This window comes from Ochotona princeps, chromosome 18 (assembly GCF_030435755.1).
Source record: "Ochotona princeps isolate mOchPri1 chromosome 18, mOchPri1.hap1, whole genome shotgun sequence".
Lineage (NCBI taxonomy): Eukaryota > Metazoa > Chordata > Mammalia > Lagomorpha > Ochotonidae > Ochotona > Ochotona princeps.
Genome location: NC_080849.1, coordinates 16,942,836 through 16,964,754, shown reverse-complemented (window position 1 = coordinate 16,964,754; position 21,919 = coordinate 16,942,836). Strand labels below are relative to the sequence as shown.

Here is a 21,919-nt window from a genome sequence, read left to right as displayed (position 1 = left end):
CTTTTGATAATTTTTTTCATTTAGATCTAAATTGGCTCCAAAGGCAACATATTAAAGATCTTATAGGGAAAACAACTGGAAATAGATGTAATTCATACTCCTCATTAACTAGTCTGGAAAACACAAGCCCCATGATTTTTGTCATTATCAAAACTTTTCTACAGATATGTTGTTGAGGCACATAGTCATTACCAGTTCCAAACAGCCTCAGAAAAATTTACACACAGAGATACACTGAGACTATGCTGACATTTCTTCAACCTGTTAAGATGTTGATAAACACAAACAGTACATAAATGTGGATACAGATGAGACGTTCCCTGGGTGACTCTCAAGTGCCTGGAGCTGTGCTTAGAGCAGAGTGAGTTAATGTTGAAAAAAGTCACAGGTTAGTTATTATTTCTTAACATACTGTGCATGATTTTGGAGTAAGTTATACGTTCTGCTCCGTAGATCTACCTGAAAGATACATATAGGATCCCAAGTAGATCAGATGTGAAGACTCATTAAAAACTTAATTCTTACTAAGATGATAGTGGACAAAGTAACTTTAGTAAGTGTATAAATGTCACCCAACAGCCAAGGAATCAAATAACTCCAGTGCCAGAGAGAGACACACAGAGCGTCCACAACAACTGGAGTTGGGTTGATCCAGAGATAAGCCAAATAGGAGACAGGAATTCAATCTGATCTCCAAATGGATGTCAGAAATCTGAATTATCTTGCAGCCTTCTGGGAAGAATCACCAGAGGGGCTTGCATTGGAACCAGGGCCAGGGCACAAACCCAGACACTGCAAGATGGGAAGTGGGCAACTTCTCCAGTCTTAACAGCTCAGTCAACTGCCACTCCTCCACACAGTGTTTTATCTCCTCCCTTTACCACTTTACTGAGGTTGTTCTCGGGGGAAATTTAAATGTCCCCCCCATGCTATCTGGTGTTCTTCCCACTAGCATCTCCCAAAGCCAGCCTCAAGCCAGTGGTGAGTGAGAACACATCAGGGTGCAAATGTGTCCTCCAATAATGTCCAGCTCCAACCTTGGAAGTGCAATGAATCCCTTCTGTAATTCTGCACATCCGTCCCTTTCATCCAGTAAGCATGCTGATGTACTGCTGGTGGTCTTTCAATCTTTAGGTAGCATAAATTTCACAAGTCACCCTAAATCATTTTTTTACTTGAAACCATCTCTAATAAAGTTTTCTTTTGTGCTGTGGTCTACTGAGTGAGATCTTTAAAACTCTTGAAGCATGACCAAATAGTATCATTTCTGTGATATGAGTTAGATATTCCATAACTCCTCACAGCATCAGAGTTAAGACTCAGCAGAACTATAAAGATAACACTACCCGAAAGACAACCAAGGCAGCAAATGAGAGCATGAAAAAAGATCTCTCCATATATATATTATATATAAATATATATAAAGTATAAATATATAGTAATATATTATAATGTATCAATATATAATTACTATACATTTATAATATAATATTTATGTGTAATATAAATCCATACATGATATAAATATATTATAAATATATTATATTATTATATATTATAAACATATTATAAATATATATTCCATATTTATATACAATGTATAATTGTATATAGTATAATATATTAGAATATATATTATATATTCTAATATATAAATATATATTATATATATGAATATATATATAATCATATATATATAATCCGAGTCTCAGTTAACTTCTAAGACTACTTTTCCCTTTAAAATTTTTGAGGCTCATAATTGTACTTTATAGATCTACCCAGCAAGATTTTAGCTTTTCCTTCTCCCATAACCTTGCTTGATAGCTGGATAGAAAAGTTTAAATTCCTCTTTTACCATCACACACACACACATTCATTCATTCATTCATTCTCTCTCTCTCTCTCTCTCTCTCTCTCTCTCTCTCTCTCTCTCTCATCCACACTCCTGAGTTTGACAACGTCAAAGGAAAGAATTGAAGGACTTGGTTAGCAATGACACAGATAAAAATCTATCTGGTATACTATAAAGACATAGAATTTACTCAAAGTTTATACATTATATTATTCCATTTCCCATTACTCTGACAAAACATTTGAGTTTAAATAAATGGCTTTTCCAGAAGGGTTATTCAGCTCCCAGGCCCAGCAGTTGCCACAGAACCGTGCGGTTTCTTCTTCCCTCTGGAGAGGACGCTGTGGCAGAGGGTGTTGTGATGGGGTCCATGCAAGAGGGAGTGATCACTCTGCCAGCTCAGAGACAATATGTGAAAGATGGAAACTAACATGCCCTGAAATCCTATTCTGAACAAGGCAGTTTTTATTTCATGCACTCTGCATGTTAAATACTGTGACTAGGTTAGCACCATGGCTGTTTCCATTTAACAGATTAAAAAAACCTGAGGCATATACAGATACTAGCAGAATAACCTGTGGTTATAAAAATAACTGATGATTTTCGGAGTATTTCTAGACAAAGCTTTAAGATAAGACATAGTCAGTCTTCCATGAGGTCGCAGAGAAAGCTCTAAATCCGTGGCGGTGAAGTAATGCAAATTTGGCATTCTTGAACATAAAGATGATACTGCTTAGTTGCATCTCAAATCCCAGTGACATTTTTAAAAGCTATTTATGAGATATGATCCTTCCTTTGTACCTGAAATATTTCTCACTGCCCATTTCTGTTTCAAAGCTTTACAAATATTCCTTAGCATGGAAAGGGAGAAACTGATGTTTTGTATCCGCAAGTCAGACAAGTGGAATATTTTGTGATTTATTAGATGGAATTCCATCTTTCTTATTATGCAAAGTGTTTTTACATTTATTTGGGACATGCATTTTTATCGCTATTTTTTAAGAAGAGCTTCTGAGAAATGTTTTTCAGGCCATCGCTTTAATAGTACGAATGACATGTCATCAAGATGTTATTGGAGCAGTTAAGTATTTATTTCGTGTTGTAATGATATGTGGAATTTTCTTAGCCATAACCTAAGATTCATAGTAGAATGAAAAAAGATGCACGCTACTGCAATAGAAGGGAGAGAGAGCTTAGTGATGAAAGGGTTTTCCTTAATTTCGTAGATATCAGTGTCTAACATAGATGTAATAAATATAAAAGTAAGCATTTAGCTTTGGGAAAAGATCGAAATCTACATGTTCAGAACAAATCTATCTTCTATCTATAATAAATAAATAAATAAATAAATAAATAAATAAAGAAGCATTAATATGAGAGATTTACATGTTTTTCTTCATTGCTATTTTTAGCTTTTAAAAACTCTTTTTCATATAAAGATAGTAGGTTTTCTGCACTCCATTTACCATACTTTCCTCCTTCATTTAATTCCCCTCCCCTTTCCTCTCTTTTTTCCTCATTAGCTTTTGCAATAATATTGTTTTAATATTATTTAAAATAAGCACTTAAGATAGATAATTTGTGCTAAAATATTCTTAATATGTTGCTTAGAAGACAACAGATGGACTAGAAGACTTAAATAATGCTAACACTTCTTTGCACACAAATATATTAGTATCTATCCAATTTGATGTAGCACTCCTGGTAGTTGACCATTTGCCATATTTAAGATTTTACTGAATGGGAAGTATGCAAAAAGAAACAAGCCAAGTGACACCCATTTCCTTCCTGTAGAGAGTTATACAGCTGTTTTCAGAAAGCGAAATAGATTCTCCAAACACAAATAGTGTGTGTAACTTAAAACTCTTTAAAAACTTGAGAAATAAGAAGTTTTTATAAGACCCCATAAGCACAGAAAATAAAAAGCAAAAATTGATATTACATCAAGCAAGAACCTTTGATAAGCAAAAGAAGCAATCAGCCAAGTGAAGAAGTAAGTGGCAGAGTGAATGGAATATACTGATCAAGGCTTAATGTTCAGACTGTGTAAGACGCTCAAGAAACCCAGCAACCAAACGCTTAATTCCAATAAGAAATGGGCTGTTTTTCAAAGGATGAATGACATATGGTCAACAAAAGAAGAGAAAGATGCTCAGGATCCCTGTGCCTCCCGGAAATGCAAATAAAAACATTGATCAGTTTCATCTCGCCCTCTTTTCAAATGGACATCACCCAAAAATTTAAAAAATGTAACAAATTCTGGCAAGGATGTAAAGGAAAAGATACTCTGATACATTGTAAGCTAGTACAGCCATTATGGAAGACCATATGGCAGTCTTTCAGAACTCTGAACATGAGGTTACCACATGGTCCAACTGTTCCATTCCTGAAAACTTATCAAAAGGAGATGAAATCGTGTTGTCTCTTGTGTTGTGATAACTAATATGTAATGTATTAAAATGTAATATATTTAAAATTGACAACTTGCAGGTTGATTATTCTTTATCATTCTTGTCTATTCTCTTGAGGAATAGTATTGTATTTTCTGAATGAATTTTTTATTTAGTGGAGGATAAAGTTTGAGGTTATAAAGTGAGTTAAAGGTATGTTATCACAAAACTTGAAAGGAAAATAAGAAATGAGGAGGTAGCGTAGGAAATATCATTATGTCCTTAAAACTGTGTCTATGAAATACATGAAATCTGTTCCCTTTCATTAAATATGCTAAAAAATAATCATGATAAATAGATGCCTAATAAATAAAGTTTGTTAAGATCTATGTGAAATATTACTGTATCATTCCCAAATTTTCTCAGATGTCAATTGTAAGTAAATTAAAGGTCTATGAAGATGACCTCAATTGAGTTGGCTGAAGGAGTAGAGTTTATGCTACAATCATTGTTGTTGCTTCATTTAGAAAAATTTAACTGCTAACTGCTCCTCTGGATAACACAATACCTGAATTTATTGACCCTGCTTTGGTTGCATAATCAGCATTGTAAACTGGTGATCTAGGAAGTAGCATCATAGTTATCCTTAGCTCTTATGCTTTGGGAAATAAACTCCTTGTTTTGTGGACTTTCTTTGATAGTTGTTTTACACATCTTGATTTACCAACTTGATGGAACTCAATTGTTTTCTGTTTGCTTCTTTCGCACTTGTATAGTCAGAAGACACAACAGCTCTAAGTTACACAGCAACAGGCCTCAAGCCAAACACGATGTATGAATTCTCAGTCATGGTGACAAAAAACAGACGCTCGAGCACATGGAGCATGACCGCACATGCCACCACATACGAAGCAGGTATGTGAGGAAAATCTGGCTTCAAAACGTCAACTTTGATGTGTTTTCTCTGGGTCTGTGGAAATGTGCAATGTGTTATCTCAACAGTGTGTTATCCTATGCAAGGTCTTTTCCTTTGTAGTCCTCAAAACTCCTATCTGATACTAGACTCCCCATCTGGAAAAGAAGATGAGTTCCTGCAATCTGATTGCGACAGTAGTATGTATGTTTTAACTCTGTGGGATATAAATAAATGTCTGTTTTATTTAAGTAAAAAGCAAAAGTTTATTTATTGAAATTTGTCCAAAACAGTTCCATGTTTGAATACCAGGCACGGTAGGTATTTGCCATTCTGAAAGATATCAAAGACAATAGAATACTGCATTGTCACTTTAGTCTCATGCATACTGGCCCAAATATCCTTGGCTGGATTTGGACAGAAGTTTCTAGGTGGTCTTCACTCTTGGAAAGAATACAGCTCTAGGGTACTGTAGTTCAATGTACGCTTCACCAGTCACACTTACTATGATCATAAATGTGGGATTTTATACCATAACTGGGATTCAGTACATTTGGTATTTATAGTTCACAGAAATCTAACATCTTATCAGTATTTTTAATTGGTCCAGTTGGTTTCATGGTATTATATCATAGTCATTGGTGGATTAAACTGCAAATATTTAAAATTCTTCTCTGGGCAAGCTAAACTTCTCTTTCCATTAGTATTTGCCTGATGTCACTGCAGTTCTAATTTGTATTTCAGGCTAAACTTTAACTACCAGAGTTCTATGAATATTTTTACATTTTTATGGATACTTCTCCTTACAAGAAACTTCCTAGTCAACTTGATTTAATTTAGCATCCTTGTCTTTAAGTTTACATGTAATGCCTGTATCAAATATTCCCATTGGTAGTCTGCCCTGGGTTCTGATGTTACAGTTACTTAGAGTGATTTCTGAACCATGAGCTTTTGGGGAGACTAAATGGTATTTGCTTCCAACTAGAAAGAAAATGAATGGAGTTAAGTGTGAGCTAGCAAGATATATGCTCTTCTCTGAGTGAAAGAGAAGAAAATAATCCTTTACTCTTAAACAAATTCACTTATTTTCCCTTTCATAAACAAAAAAGTGCACGCCAATGTTTGACTTGATAAACACACACTGCCACTTTCACATCAACTGCCCAGCCTTGTAGTAACACCAGTGGTGAGAAACATTGCTGACAAAAGGATAGTGTAGAAATATGGTTAGTCAAAAAGGTGATTATCAAATCTGGATAAAGGTGTAAATAGCGTGTGGGTGAGATGTCTCAGTGACGATGAGAAGCCAGAAGTAATTCACAAGTGTCTGTAGATTTTTATATCTGTGAGAAGGAAGCAAAGTGAATGAAACAGCTCCAATATTTGCTTCTAATTCTGCAATACTGTAAAATGACACCTAAAACGATTGGACCTTGAAAGGGACAGAAGTGCATTTCGGCCAAGTTTGCAAGTAAAGAACTCTTGGTCTGCACTTCTCAGGGTGACCCCATCACCGTAGTTTGACCCTATATTGCTGTCCTTCCCTGTACTGAGATTCTTGGTGTTTTTTTTTTTTTTTCAGAAGACACAAGTCAGCCTTTGTTGCTATACATGATCATGCATTTTAAGAAAGAATATGTTAAAGACTACAAAAACTCCCCGTGAATGTTGCTCTGAAGGTTTTTTTGCAAAGGAAAAAGGCAAGGGCTTCTCTTAAATGGAGGGGATACAATGCCTTTCAGATCCCAGGAGCTGAAATTCCACAATCTTGACCATTTCCTTCACTCTGTGTTTGTAATGAAGTGATTCAAATGTGGAAAGATCGCTTGAGAGCCAGACAGATTAGAGGACCCTGATTTTCTAGTGGACCAACATTTTAGTTACAAGTTTGCAATAGTGTTGATCTTGGAATAGTAATTCCAAGAGAATACTGTCTGAGTAATTTGGTTTTCAACAAACTTAATTTCAGGATAATTTTAAATTTATAAAACAAAATTTGCAAAATACTACAGGGAATTACCATATATCCCACTCCCGTTGACCAGTGTTACTAACATCTCATGCTAACGATGTATTTCTCACAATTAATACAGCACACACAGCTTCCACTTTTTTTTATAATTGAAACTTTGTCTCTCCCACCCTTTCTAGTAATCTTCCTTATACATTCATATTAAGGTTTTTAGTTTTGGAGTTTAGTTTGCTTGTTTTTTAAGCTCTGATATATGACATAGGACATGTGGCATTTATCTAAGTCTTTGGCAGATGTGTAATCCAGTAAAGTGAAAGAATTCTAAAAACCCTAAAGTAACATGGAAACACATTCACAAAATGTGGAGATAGTTGAAAACAGAGCAGAAAGATCAAGTACAGAGTGTTTCTGAAGAAGGAAGGGGATGGTTCATAAATGCAATAATGTTTATCCATCTTCTGCATGATTTGCCAGACATCATCAGGAACTTAAAAAGACAGGGGCAAGCATGTATGGAAGGATGCAAGAAGGTCTCAAAAAGAGGGTGTATTCAAAACACCTATGAGTGGCTCAAGGGGACTGAGCCCGTTTTTACGGACAATGAAGAAAAAAAATGAGGCTACAGAAATAGATATAATTCCTAGATGATTGGGCATTCGTTATTGTTTACTTAGCAGTTCACCCACATTGGCCAGGTAGTCTATTAAAAAAAGTTTAATTTTGGTTTCTCTTTGATTGACAAATGATAATCATGTGTATTTACATATACAGTGTGATAGTTTGATCTATGAATATGGTGGAACTCAATGGAAAATGGAACTAAGTTTTTTTGGGTGCCAGAAAAATTTGGAGTAACTTGTTCAAAGGGAGGCTTCAGGAAAGTTTATGGAAGATGTATGTGAAAAACGATGCATGGATTTTACCATTTTTTGCATCAAAAATTATATTTTCATACTATTTTCTAAAAACTTCTTCAGGTACTCCTGATCAAATTTTGGTCACCAGGAAGTGCAATAGATCACTTACAGAAACATCCTACTTTTCTCACTAAAAAACTGTACTATTGACCAACAACATCTTCCCCTTTCACACTCACCCTCCTGCCTGTAACCTCATCATCACTTTTCTGATACAGGCCACAAGATCACCTGACAAGCAGTGATCTTGACATCGGTAAGGCCACCTGTGTTTCCAGGGATTTGGAAAGGTTGTGCAGCCCATTTGATTCTAAATATTTGAGCTGCTAGGAACAGGAGCAAAATTTCTCTTCACCAGTATTCACATGATTTAAGAAAAAAGAATGTCCACAGTACCCAAAGTACATGAATTGATTTTTTTTTCAAATAGCAAACTACTATTTTTTTTAACAGCAAATACTGAAATGTCATTTTATCATTTTTGAGTACTGCAACAGTTTGAGTAAATCCATTTAATTATCATTGCCTAATTGTTTTCTAAATAAGCAGTATGATTGTTTCCTAGATAAACATCAGTTGGATTTTTTAACATAATAACTATATAAAGAAAACATAGACTCTTCTGATTAGCTTAAAAGACAGATCTTGTGGCCAGCACTGTGGCATGGCCGAGAAAGCTGCTACCTACTTCCAGAATTTCATATGGGAGCTGCTTCAGGTCTTGGCTGCACATCTTCCAGTCCAGCTCCAGGCTGATGTCCTAGAAAAAGCAACAGAAGATAGCCCAAGTGTCTGGGCTCCTGACACCCAGGTGGGAGACCTGCAAGGTACTCCTGGATCATGAACTTGGTCTGGCCCAGAGTTTGCCATTACCGTCATCTGAACAGTGAAGCAGTGGATAAAAGATTCTCTCTCTCTCTTTCTAACTTCCCCTCTCTGTAACTCTTTCAAATAAGTAACTTAAAAAAAGAAAAATTTTGCCTCATAATTATAAATTTTTCCTATTTTGTTTCATATAATAATCTATATTGCCTTCCTACCCATGGCCTTGAAAACATCTTCAGGGAAACCTTGAAGAGAATAACTGTATTTAAGAGAACACTGTCACTTTGACATTTTCTTTTAAGGAATTTGTTTTTCTTGCGACTATAACCTGATCAGTTTCACTAAGCCACATATGCACAATCTTTGTACTCTAGGACGAACTGCTTTCCCCCTCTTCCTCCTTCTATCTGTCTTGTCTGTTTTCTTTCTCCTCTCTGCTATTCTCATTTCCTGGTCAAATTAAAAGTATGAAAGAATAATCAGCCCAGCCTGGCTTTTCCCTGGTCTAATCCACATGCAGCACACAGGTGATGTAGCCTTGCTTAGTCTGGTCTGTCTCTATCCCAGCCCACGCTCTCCAGTGGGAGTAGCTGTCCAGGGAGGGGACCAGCCCCTTAATCCCCCCGCTGGTTCTGCCCCTCCCTTCCTGGATCTCAAGTGTGCTGGTTGGATGCTGCATTCATATCCAGTACAGGCAACCACGCCCTGGCATTCCATAATGTGTATGGTTTTGTCGCGACCAAACCCGGCTCATCCCACACTCTGTTCTGGTGATCGGATTTGCCAGTGGGTGACATGAACTGATTCAGCCTGGTCTGCTCCTGACCCATGCTGAATGTGTGCCAGTGGGAAACTTTCCATGGCCTATTCTGGGCTGTTTCCTATCATGCTTCTTGCGCTAACCTGCAGGGACTGTGTCCTGCCAGAGGAGTTGCCCAGGCTCCTCCATCAGAACCCCTCCCAATGGCAGATTTTGCGCATGCCAGGGGGTCCTTGAGCCAACCCTACCCAGTTCACCTCCTGTCCTAGCAGGAACAGTGGCTTTTCCTGGCTGGCTTTCACCCCATTCTGGTTCTTGTTGTTGGATGTTTCAGCCCGGCCATGGCTCGTCCATACCCACATACAGCTCACGCATGGCTCAAGAGGGGATTGGGACCCAGCCTAATCAGTCCCACATCTACCCTCTGGTTCTTCATGACACCAGATGGTGTAGGGATCTGAACTGGCCTGGTGCATCCAATCCCAGCCCACACTAGTGCCTCGGGTGACTACAACTGTTTCCTAGATAGAATGCAGCCCCCATTCCAGCACATGCACCCCTTGGTGGGAACCTCAACCAAGTTAAGGTGTCCCCATGCCTCCCCAGCTGGGCCTGTTCCCAGCCGTAGATCATGCGCCTGCCAGTGGTTGCTCTGACTCAGCTTATCTCAGTCCCTCACTTGTCCTGGCCTCTGCCTTAGTGTGACTTAGCGTCCTTGACTCAACTAGCATCACCTGTGTGCTGCATGTGGATTAGACCAGGGAAAAGCCAGGCTGGGCTGATTATTCCTGCTGGTGCAAGCATAAACTAGAGTGGGTGAGGGATGTATGGGCATAGCCGCAGAAGCTGGCACTGGGGACTAATTCTGTCAAGCCAAATCACAGAACCACCTAAAGAGTGCATAAACGGGGACAGAGAGACCTGAGAGGGAAAAAGTGGGTTCCCCCTTCTTGGGTCACTATTCCCGTGGGAGGGCATGAAAACTAGGACGGGAGCTGGGATGGCTAGACAGAGGCACTCAGCAACACCCGTGAGGGCTGGATGGTTGAGTTGGTTAGATATAACTAAGCTTTAATACCCATTGACAAGGGCCAGAGCCAAATGGGATGGGGGACAGACTGGTCTTCTGCTACACATACTGGCAAACCAGGGTAGGGGGCGGTCTGGTGGGGGTTATTGTGGGTCGCCCCAACTAGGCTGCAGCTCCCACTGGTTGATGTAAGGGCCGAACCAGACTGGACTGCAACACCCATTGGTTCCAGTGCAACTCGGGACTGAAAACAGAACCAACCCAGCAATTGAAACCACCAGCTGATCGGGGTGATGGACTGTGCCAGGCCCTCTGCTTGCTAGAACATACAAGAAACTAGTCTGGGAATACCTCAAAGTTTCTTTGGAGATCTCCCCAATCGAACTGCTGGACTCAGAACTCTAACCAAGAAAAGACAGAAGACAGAGCAGATCAATCATTCATCTCAGCTATATGTTGGCAGCGAAATACGGGGCAAACGGAGACTTTATAATGGACCATATCAATCAGTGGACGACCTCATCGAGCGAAACTGGCAGCGATTCATAACCGGAGAACTATTAACACCACTCGAGCACATATCTCAGAGCATGCCCCACATCTGGGACTCGGAGTGGGCGGGAAACTGGGTGGGGCTTCTCCCTCAATATCCCCCTTTACCTCAGATACATGATGGAAACAATATGGACATAATAGTGTTACCCACTTCCCTATCCCCTTGAACCTTATTTTTTCCTTTTCTTTCTTTAACTGTAATTAACTATGTAAAGATTGTCAACAACAATACAATAAAATAGATTTAAAAAAAATATGAAAGAAATTGTATAAGATAGACTTGGAGCATGGTTAACTGCCTGAAGTTAGAACTGTCTTGTAAAGCACAGTGCATGCAAAAATAGGAGGCAACCTAGAAGATACTGAACTGTCTTGCCCAATTGCTGCCACATTTGAAATGACTTTCACGATTTCATTGATCACACTACATGGGAGAAGCAGTTCTAAAAAGGACAGGGATTGGACCCAGCATGATAGCCTAGTGGCTAAAGTCCTTGCCTTGTACACGCTGGGATCCCATGTGGACACCAGTTCATATCCCAGCTGTTCCACTTCCCATCCAGCCCCTTGCTTGTGGCCTGGGAAAGCAGTAGAGGATGGCCCAATGCCTTGGGAATCTGCACCTGCATGGGAGACCCAGAAGAAACTCCTGACTCCTGGTTTCAGATTGGCTCATTTCTGGCCATTGCAACCACTTGGGGAGTGAACCTGCAAATGGAGGATCTTTTTCTCTGTCTCTCCTTCTCTCTGATTTTCCAGTAAAAATTAGCGAATGTTTAAAAAACAAAAAGACATGGATTTGTGCATCTTATTTGAGGCCAGCTTGATGCAAAGACCCTCATGGATATGCTACTTCTTTCACTGACCTTCTTACCTCTGAGTTCTTAATTAGAAGATACCACGTACTGCAGAGGGCGGGGGAGAGCATTACTTCAGAAAGTGCAAGAAAAAGGGGAATTAAAAGCTAAATTTAGTTTGGTGCAAATATTTTGAAATCTATGCCTGTGTCCTTATAATATGTATCAAATCTGAATTGAAACTGTTTGGAGACCCCTGGCTTGTCTCGTAGGCAGCACACCATGACCCGAGAGTTAAATCATTCATAAAGCTATTTTACTTTTTAGATGCCATTATCCCAGCATCCTGCCCTTTGATTATATGCAGTTTCAGTATCACTGGCTATGCATACATGTCTTAGCTCTTACGATGGTACTTGGGTTTGAGCGTCTACTGCTTGAAAATCCCCGCTTTATTTGTCTCTGTGTTCACAGATAAGCTGTTTTGGCTGTAGTCACTCTTCTGGTGATCATTTAACTTCCATGAGAAGATATACTTTGCATTTCTCTGCTGTATGCTCATATTCTAGAAATTAACTTCAAAGTAAAAAAAAACTGCAAATGACCACATAAACATGAAACACTTCATTATGGATTCTGGCTGCCGAGCACATGGTTGGAAGCTGCACCAGCACCAGCTTCCTTTCCCAACCATGACTGGGTCTTGTTTCTGTTTTGTCTTGCAGCCCCGACCTCTGCTCCCAAGGACCTGACTGTCATCACCCGGGAAGGGAAGCCTCGCGCCGTCATCGTGAGCTGGCAGCCTCCTTTGGAAGCCAATGGAAAAATTACAGGTAAAGCCCTGATCTTTCTTTCCAAGCAGAGCTCTGAGTGGGCTGTGGGTGTTGACCCCCTGTGCTGCTGTGCCCTTGGGTTTTCCTGTCTTGGCATCTTTTAGCAGCTGACTCCCCAGCACTCAGATCATCTCCTCTTGCCTGCCACTCACCATGACGTTCTTCTGTGCATAGAAAATAAAAATGCACTTCAGAATTGAAAGATATGTATTTCAATTCAGACTTTTGCTTTACATACTCTACAGTACCAGGACACCTGTCCCAAGCAGGACCTCTGTATATGCACGAATCAAAGGAAGCCTGATTGTTTAGCAGTTGTGAAACACAGAAGATGCCTGGTGACCGAGGAATTTTTGTATGACACATTACAAGGAGGCCTCTTCTGGGGAGTTTTAATTTCTGACTTAACATTTTGCTTAAATCATAAGGTTCAAAAAACATTTGATATTGACTGAGAGAAATTGAACATAACAAATAATTCACAGACACAGATTTTTTTTGTTGCCAAATATTACTGATAGCATCAATGCCTAATTAAAGCTTCCATTAGGAGCTTGTACTGTTAATTAAGGATGAAAAATGTAATAGGGTTCTACCAAAGATTTCACATCACTTAAGGCTCTTAATAGATGTCTACTAACATATAATTATTAGGAAAAATATATCTCAAAATATGCATATTATAGTCTAATTAGCTTGGACCATTGGGTTAGGATCATGTAAGAGTTACTCCTTTTTCTTTAGCTTTGTATGCAAGAGGTGGATAGACATATTCTAAATTAGCAAAGCAATCCAGCTACTCTGTGAATGCAGAGATAATATGGAGATACATTTTCAGATGTGCTCTTCATGTGAGTTGCTTTCTGCATTTTGCTTAATGAAAAGATAATGTGAAAATCTCAAATGTGATTGAAATTTAAGTTGAAGATATATTTTCTCTAGGAAATTACTTTGAATGAAATAGCAAATGGAATTTTCATGTAAGCTCACAAAAATGGAAAAAGAAGCGGGGTATGAAATCTCCACCAAATCTTATACGTTCCATTCTCAATGTGCCAGACCTGTTAAAACCAAAACTGACACATTCTAATTTTCTTTTCCTCTTCTCAGTATTCTCTATTTTTGAGTGGTTCTGTTTCAATGCTTCTATGGACTTTGATTATATGTTATCTCATTATAACTATGAAGAGATTTCAAATAGCTTTTGAATAACGGAGCTCTATAATGGTGCCGTCTATGTAAAGCAATGGGTTAAGCTACTGCCTGTGTCAGAGTGAGTTCAAGTCCCATCTGCTGTATTTCTAATCGAGTTTCCCTATAATACACTTGGGACGGGAGCAACATTGTGAATAACAAGTTGACGTATTTGACCTGGATTCCACTGGGAGCAAACCCTATGAGCCATTAAAGGAATTTCTGTCCCATGTGTATTTTGATCCTTTCATTCAAAACTTCTAGGAAAAGGATTGCAAAACATTCTCAACTATAGATTTCTACGCAGAAAACCCAGATAATCAGCTTCTCCCACAAATCTTAGCTAAAAGGTGGGCCCTTTCCCAGGGCATGAATAAAGTTCCTGTGGGAGTTTTTGTTTTCCAAAGCCCTGCATGTGTTCTAGAGAAATACCTGAGGAGGACTAAGCCTAGGTTCCTAGAAGAGATGTTTGAGCAAGTCATTGCACTTGCCCCCCTGAGTCTCGCCTTTTTCTCTGACTTGTTATAAGAAAGTGCTGGAAGAAGTCCCTGAAGCCCACAGAGCACTGAAACACATCAACTGTTATTATTTATTGTTATTTCAACTGTAAACCCTTTTAGGGTGCACATTTTATCAATATGGTTTGCATGGGTCTGAGACAATTAACTTTTAAATGTAAGTCCTTCAAAAAAAATCAGCCAAATAACATCATGAAGGAGAAAATTCAGATCATGTTCCATCTTAATTCCCTCACCATAAAATGGCCACATTAGAGTTTGGACTGTTATTTACAGAAGAAAATGGTTCAAGATACATCAAATATTTATTATGTGATTGGCATTCTGCTGAACATTTTAGTATTGTGCTTTCATGCTTGTGTTATTCTGTTTTGAAATGAAAATATAAAGACTATCATGGGCACACAATTGCTCAAAGTTCAGTAACCAAGAAGTAGCAGAGCTAGTTTTTAAAATGTGTGTCTGTATTCAACTGTGACTCTACGTTTTGCTCCAACTTTTTAATGTTCTACTGGACTAAATTAGTGATTTTCAGGAATCACTTTAAGCTGAATTTTATTTGAATTTGTCAGAGGAAGAGCTGAGTATTGTTGCTTTAAAAATCATCCTGAGTGATTTCAGAATACAACCACAGTGGTTAAACTCTGGTCCCCACTAAATGTTATGCCTGGGCTGTCCATGCTGAGGACCAACAGAAAAAGGCCGCGTCTTTGAGAGAGTACTTCCCTGTCCAGGGACTCAGTATATGCTTCTTTAGTGGGCCATTTCTTTTCTAGCTGCTTTTATTGAAACACACTTGTTGCTTGACTTCCATAAAATTCTTGGGCTGTAGCATTTCCATGCAATCTGAAGATATTTCTTTCCTGGGTTCTCTAATTATTGCTCCCACCATGCAGGCCTTGTTTTATTCCTTCTAGTACCTTCTCTGCTAGCATGTCTATGCTAGAATCAGTTAGTGATCACATTCTCATCTCTCCGGCCCTGTCATGGCACAAGAAGCTCTGAATACAATGACCTACCTTCATCCTCAACATTTCCATGTTGTGGTTTCCCTGGCATCTTACTCGCTTCTTCAGTGCCTGACTTCCTTTCTTTTATCTGCTTGTCCCTGCTTTGGTTTTGTTGTTTTTGGCCTATCACCCACTCTAACTGACCCAATACTCCATTCTTCTTTTCCTCCTCAGGTAAATCATGAGGCCCTCTGATCTTATGTGATTGTCATTCACATGTGTGTCTACAGTTTATGGAGTTCTAAAAGTTGGAAACTTATTCCTCTTCATTTCATTTCTGATTATGTCATGAAAACAACTCTAGATATTTGTATATATGTAGCTGAAAACTCCATGGGAATATGTCTCAGATTTTGTTCAACATTTTCTCCCATTTAACATTCTGAACACTTAGCAGGTAGCAAATGTGGTTGTGTAGGCGAGTTAATGAATTACCATTACATGATTTCTCTTTCTTGTACGTGAATCCACAGTTCCAACTCTTCCAAATAAGAATACCTTAACTTTTATGAATACTATGAAATAACTACAAGTAATAACCCTAACATTTAGTAAGTACTTTTTATTTAGAAAAAAATATGCCTACCTTGTATTATATTTTTAAAATGGATTATTTCATAGCAGTTTGTTTTCAAATGAGAAAATTGAAACCATTTAATGTGTAATTTAAAATTAATTTTAATTTTAATCTCAGTTGTGACTTGAGATAAGGTTCCTGAACTGAGAGGCTACAGTTTTTGACCGTAAGAAAGGAAGGAAATATGCCCTTCTTTCATCATCTTTCTTGCTTTTTTCCTTCCTTCCTTCCTATCTATCTACATACAGTTATCATAATCATTTCTCTCTAGGTTAAAAAGCCTCAGCGGGCTGAGCTCCTTGTCAAGAGGGTCATTTCCCATATCCTATAGTTCCGAGTACGTTGCAGTCTGTCTGATGTGTGGAAGAAGGGAAGTAATGTATGGAAAGGATTGTATGAAGGAAAAGAGAGAGGAGAAAAGGAATTGAAGATATTCTGACATTTTGCTTTTGGATGGACAGTTACATAAAGCTGGAGTTAGAGTGACAGAGAAAAGACATTCAATTTTACGTGTGTTAGACACATGTAATTTCCATGTGGCAGTACCAATTGGTTTGATGTTCCTGGAATATGTTACAACCTACAGTGGAATCTAACACTCATTATTTGGTCATTTATAGTGAGTGAGAAAAAAACAAACGAACAAACAAAAGAGATGAGAAAATGGAGAAAGTCTGACTTGTTTGCAAAGAAATAATTACACAGATACAGAATGATAGTGTTAAACCATTGAGCTTTTTCCAAACTGTATGGAAAGGTGTAGTGTAAAACTTCAGTGATGGGTCAGTGTTTTTCATATACAAACATATACATCCAAATGAAGTTGAATGCTTTATCTAAGGCCATTCTTATTAAGAGTTTCAATTTCCCTCCATAAAATCCAGGAAATGGCTCAAACTCAATTTTAAATGATCTTAACCTGGCTCCTGCACCTCCAAGTTCAATCAACTAATATTAGAATTTTAGAAGCAATTATTTTTGAATGTATGAATTTATGGTAGAGGCGAATTATTGTTATTGAGCAAATGAAGAAAATCAAGAATAAGCATGGCTGATTCGGATGGGAGCACAATTCTCCTTTTTATCTTCATGCACTTTAATAACAGCCCATGAAAACCCCACAGGTGCTGTGTGTAGAGCTGATGTGCTTATCCACAGTTTCAATATCTATCATGTCATGATGATCATGAGTAACAAATCAATGGACATCAGTAGTCTGAAAATAAGTTTTTATTCTATGATCTTTTAAAGTTTTCTTTGAATTCTAGTCCTCTAACATTAATATTTAACATAGGTCAGATTCACACAGCATTGGTTTGTGGCAGTATTTATCTTCATTATGTCTTTTCATCTTCCTGAGTTCCCAGCATTTTAAGGCCTTCATATTTGCTGCAACAAAGGCCAAAAAATAAACACATATTTTAAAAATGTGAGTTTCCAAACACCTCTGGCTTTGGCCCTTCCAGGTCTGGATGTTGTGGTCATTTAGGAAGTGAATCAATTGTGGCAGTTTCTCTCTCCCTCCCTCCTTCCCTCTTACCCTCCCTCCCTCCCTTCCCTCTCCATTTCCCTTTTATTTAAAATAAAATCTTACAATTTATGGATTGTAGAGATAAAAATAGTCATTGCAACTTATATTTGGGAAACAAGAGTGTTTGAAGGCAGAACGACAATATGGAATCAAAAACCCAAAGGTTGTGTCCTTTTCTTGATTCAGCCTACATCTTGTTTTACACCTTGGACAAGAACATACCCATCGATGACTGGATTATGGAGACCATCAGTGGCGACCGGCTCACGCATCAGATCATGGATCTCAACCTTGACACAATGTATTACTTCCGGATTCAAGCACGGAATTCAAAAGGAGTGGGGCCCCTGTCTGATCCTATTCTTTTCAGGACACTGAAAGGTTTGTATCATTGCCCTTTACTCTTCATTTGCTGTGAGATTGTTATACAATAACTTTTCAGCCTGTGTTAGAAACTGCTCCGCACCATCTCTTTTGGCAAATTGGCCGTAGCAGGGAAGCAAAATAAATTAAAATGTACCTGTTAGTCTTAGAGCCAACATGTCAGGGAAAGATCTGTTGTGTTATCAAATTTGATGCCATCAGCACAAGACAGATGTATTTAACCTGATCTTTTTTAGTTGCAACATTTTTGGAATTTTATATTGATTTCATGTGTATTCATTCTATAGTGAAACTCTTCAGCCATTTTCCATGATATAATAGAAATTACAATGCATTGAATCATGGGAATGGCACACTATTATCAACTTTAAATATTTTCTTTCAGGAACTGTCATTCTTATGTGTTAAAGTAAATTACAATGTGAAAAAGCAGAAAACAAACAAAATTAATTAACCTAAGGATGTGGAGTAGCAGCAGCAAAAAACCCAGGGTATGGCTCTGAGAGGAAGCTGCCCATATTCCAGGAGCTTGTAAGGATGCAGATAGCTGTACGTTCATGCAGATAATCAGTAAGATCCAAAGAATCAACTCATGTTGACATACTTTTTGGGAGCACAATATTGTCTTTCTAAAAGATAGTGATTTTATTAGTTCCTATGACCAAACAACTGATAATATTTTAAGTGTTTCCCAGATGACTTTTGAAGATGTATATTTAAGGCATGATATTTGTCTTTCTGAAGAAAATGGGTTGGTTTTAAAATCTGTGACGACATTTTGGCTATATATCTTCAGAAAACTTGATATTACATGATAACCAACAACTGTGGAATTTCAAACATGTTCATGAGTGACATTTTTATCCAATTTCTTGAAATATTGAAAAAGAACTCTTAGACTAACTCAATTGCTCTCCTAGGAATGTATCTTAGCAAAGAGTGGATTTAGAATTCACAGGAGTGATCTCTTCAAAAGCTGAATGTGGTCAACAGTTACTTTAAACATTGCTGACAACACACAAACAGGATTTCAGTCTAGGCCTGCATGGTACTTCTTAATGACGAAGTAGTAGTTTTGAAAGAATCAGAACCAATGATCTTAGCTTTTTTGAGGACTTCAGATGTCTAAATCAGGATTCACTCTAAACTAGTAAATAGCAAACAGATCAGCAAACAACTGTCTGTCTATGTTATGGTGGCATGCATTTCCTGCATCTTGATCTGCACACAAGTACCAAATTAATTCATGGTATGCCAACTACGAGGAGGATTTTAGATGACTTCAAGTAGCTAAATATATAAAAGAGCTGAGTTATGAGTTATTACAAGGTTTACAGGCCCACACTTATAACCTTCCTGAAGATTATTTCATGAACTCAGTATTTCATTTGTAACCATCCATTCTAACCACCATGAACTTTTCCACAAAATAATTTTCAAGACTGAGAACAAGGTCAAACATTTCTTCTATAATACAAGACTACACAATTATTTCTAGTACTCTAATGTTTAGCACTGTCTAGCATACAGGTAGGTCATGCTCAATAATACTCATGAGTTTTAAATAAATACTGTTCACATAATAGAAGAATTTCTGATGTCTTGAAGATATTGACAACTGCATTACACATGCAATCATTTTCACATCACTATAACAAATCTTGTAAGACAGATGTATAATCCATTAGAAGAGATTTAAAGCCACAGTGAACCAAATCTATACAAAACCACAAAATTGTGCTATGGTTGTCCTAGTTACGATTTTCAGTTCTCAGAGGTGCCTCAGAACCTAAGACCTTTGTTGGACAGAGTGTAACATTCGACAGAGGGAAAGGCTTGGGTGTGGTCCCAAAGCTGAGAAAATTCCCTATTAGGTAGTACATAGGGGATTCCTTGCCAGCACGGTCCCTAATAGGCGTCCACAAACTTCATTTTTTCATTTCTTTTTTTTTTTTTTTGCAAAGAAAGAAGAAAATAGTAGTATTTTCTATAAGGAATTGGAGTCTTTCTTTTTCATATTAGCCATGATGACACAAAGGTTTTGGAAATTCAGTCTGTAACCACTGGTTCATTAACATTTAATGATTCAAAAGTGATTGTATCACAATGTCCTTTTACATGTGTATGCATGCTATATCTAATTTTGTTTTCAGTATGATCATTTAAGAAAGTTTGAACGTGATTCTTTGACCTGACTGCTTTTCCCACAAACTGTCTATTGGAAGACATATGTCTGTCTGTCTGTCTTCTGTGCCCTCCAATGAGGGCTGCTTACACATGACATTCTGTTGGGTTGCAGGCAGGACAGATGCCCCAGTGAGTGGAGTCAGTCACAGAGGATCTCTGTGACGCACAGAAAGGAGCAGGCTGTGCCAGTGAAAATGAGAGCATGACCTATTGTTCAGGCATCCTTAATTATCATTCTGAAATGTGCCTCTTCCCCATCCAAGAAGGTAGCAGTGAAAAATCTACCAGAATAGAAAAATAAAGGTGTTCATATAATTTTGTGAAAAAAATACATGATTTTCTTGACACATGACATGAGCAATTAAAAATTCTAGGAATAAATTATAGTCATTTAATGCCATTATTTGTTCTTAATAAGAGGTTACTGTTAGACACTATTGAGTCCCTGTTGGGAAATATTCTTCAATAGGTAATGATTTTTTGTGACAATCAAAATGTCTCAGGCTGTATGTAAACTCTGCTAACAAAAACAGCAAATCCAGAAAAGAACAAGGATAGTTTTCTGTGATAGTATATATTTATTTTATCATTTGCTAAAATTAAGACTACAGAAAATGAATTTATGATGAAATACAAAGGAATAATTAAAGAATAGGGAATTTTTTTTTACTTTTTTGGGATTATTCTAATCAGCTCTCTTTTACCAGTGAAGTGCTGATTGAGTTTCTTGATTATGTTCTATTCTGCTTACCAAACTTGCACACATCCTGCATTATATTTCTATGAACCTGAAATATTCTGTTCCCCTCATCCTGGAGAGCTGATATGGCACTTCTGACAACTCAGTGTGCTCCCTCAAAATCTACATTAGGATCTCAGATCAAAATCTTGTCCTCCATAAACCACATATAATGCAATTGCCTGATAAAGTACCTTTCATCATCAAACTCCTATTATTAGAATAAAATACATTTTGAGAAATCAATCTTCAGTTAGAAAAATGCAAGAGAAAAAAATTGAGACGAAAATTAAATTGCAATGATTAAAGAGATGAGATTAGGTGACCTGAAGTAGAACACTTGTTCAACTTTTAGAATGTACAAAGATGTCTATAAGACTTACTTTAAAAATTCTAGCAAAGAAGGCACCAGAGAACACTGGTGGAAATATGTTCTGTAGATCTATTAATGTCATGCTATTTTGAAATGAAAGAAAATGTAGTCAAGCTATTGTTTAGAAATTCATCCTCTGATGTAACACACATAAAGTCTGCTGTTTTGCTAATAGCATTACGATTGAGATACTCTATTCCTATACATTTTTATGGAACATAATTTGTATTATTTCTTCTAGTAAAAGAACTATCACCTGTAAGACAGTTGTTTTATTTTTCACACAGTGATGGTGAATCTGCTGCGAGATTGTTAAACACATTGAAAGAACTCACTGTGTTAGAGGTTACTACTTATTCATTTTCTGTAAAACTCTGAGGACTATATAAGATTCAAACCAACATGCCTAGTTTCCAGCCAAGTTTGAGTGCAGCCAAGACTCATATTCTAAGACAATCTCATAAGTGAAATAATTCTAATAGCAGCTCACAATGTCATATCAATTAAAATGTCACTTCAGAATTTCTTGAAATGTAGCAACACTAGAGTTTTTCTTGCTATT

The 21,919-nt window shown here is 37.6% G+C and overlaps 1 protein-coding gene across 3 annotated transcripts in view; it reads left to right on the top strand.

Annotated features, from left to right (window-relative positions):
* The window catches only part of DCC (DCC netrin 1 receptor), a 555,681-nt gene that overhangs the window by 450,077 nt on the left and 83,685 nt on the right, over positions 1-21,919 (top strand). For all 3 annotated transcript variants that reach the window (XM_058676959.1, XM_058676958.1, XM_058676960.1), the window contains exons 17-19: positions 5,019-5,157; positions 12,737-12,844; positions 17,861-18,055. In XM_058676959.1, the coding sequence (XP_058532942.1) occupies positions 5,019-5,157; positions 12,737-12,844; positions 17,861-18,055 (442 nt within the window). The remainder of the gene's footprint in view (positions 1-5,018; positions 5,158-12,736; positions 12,845-17,860; positions 18,056-21,919) is intronic.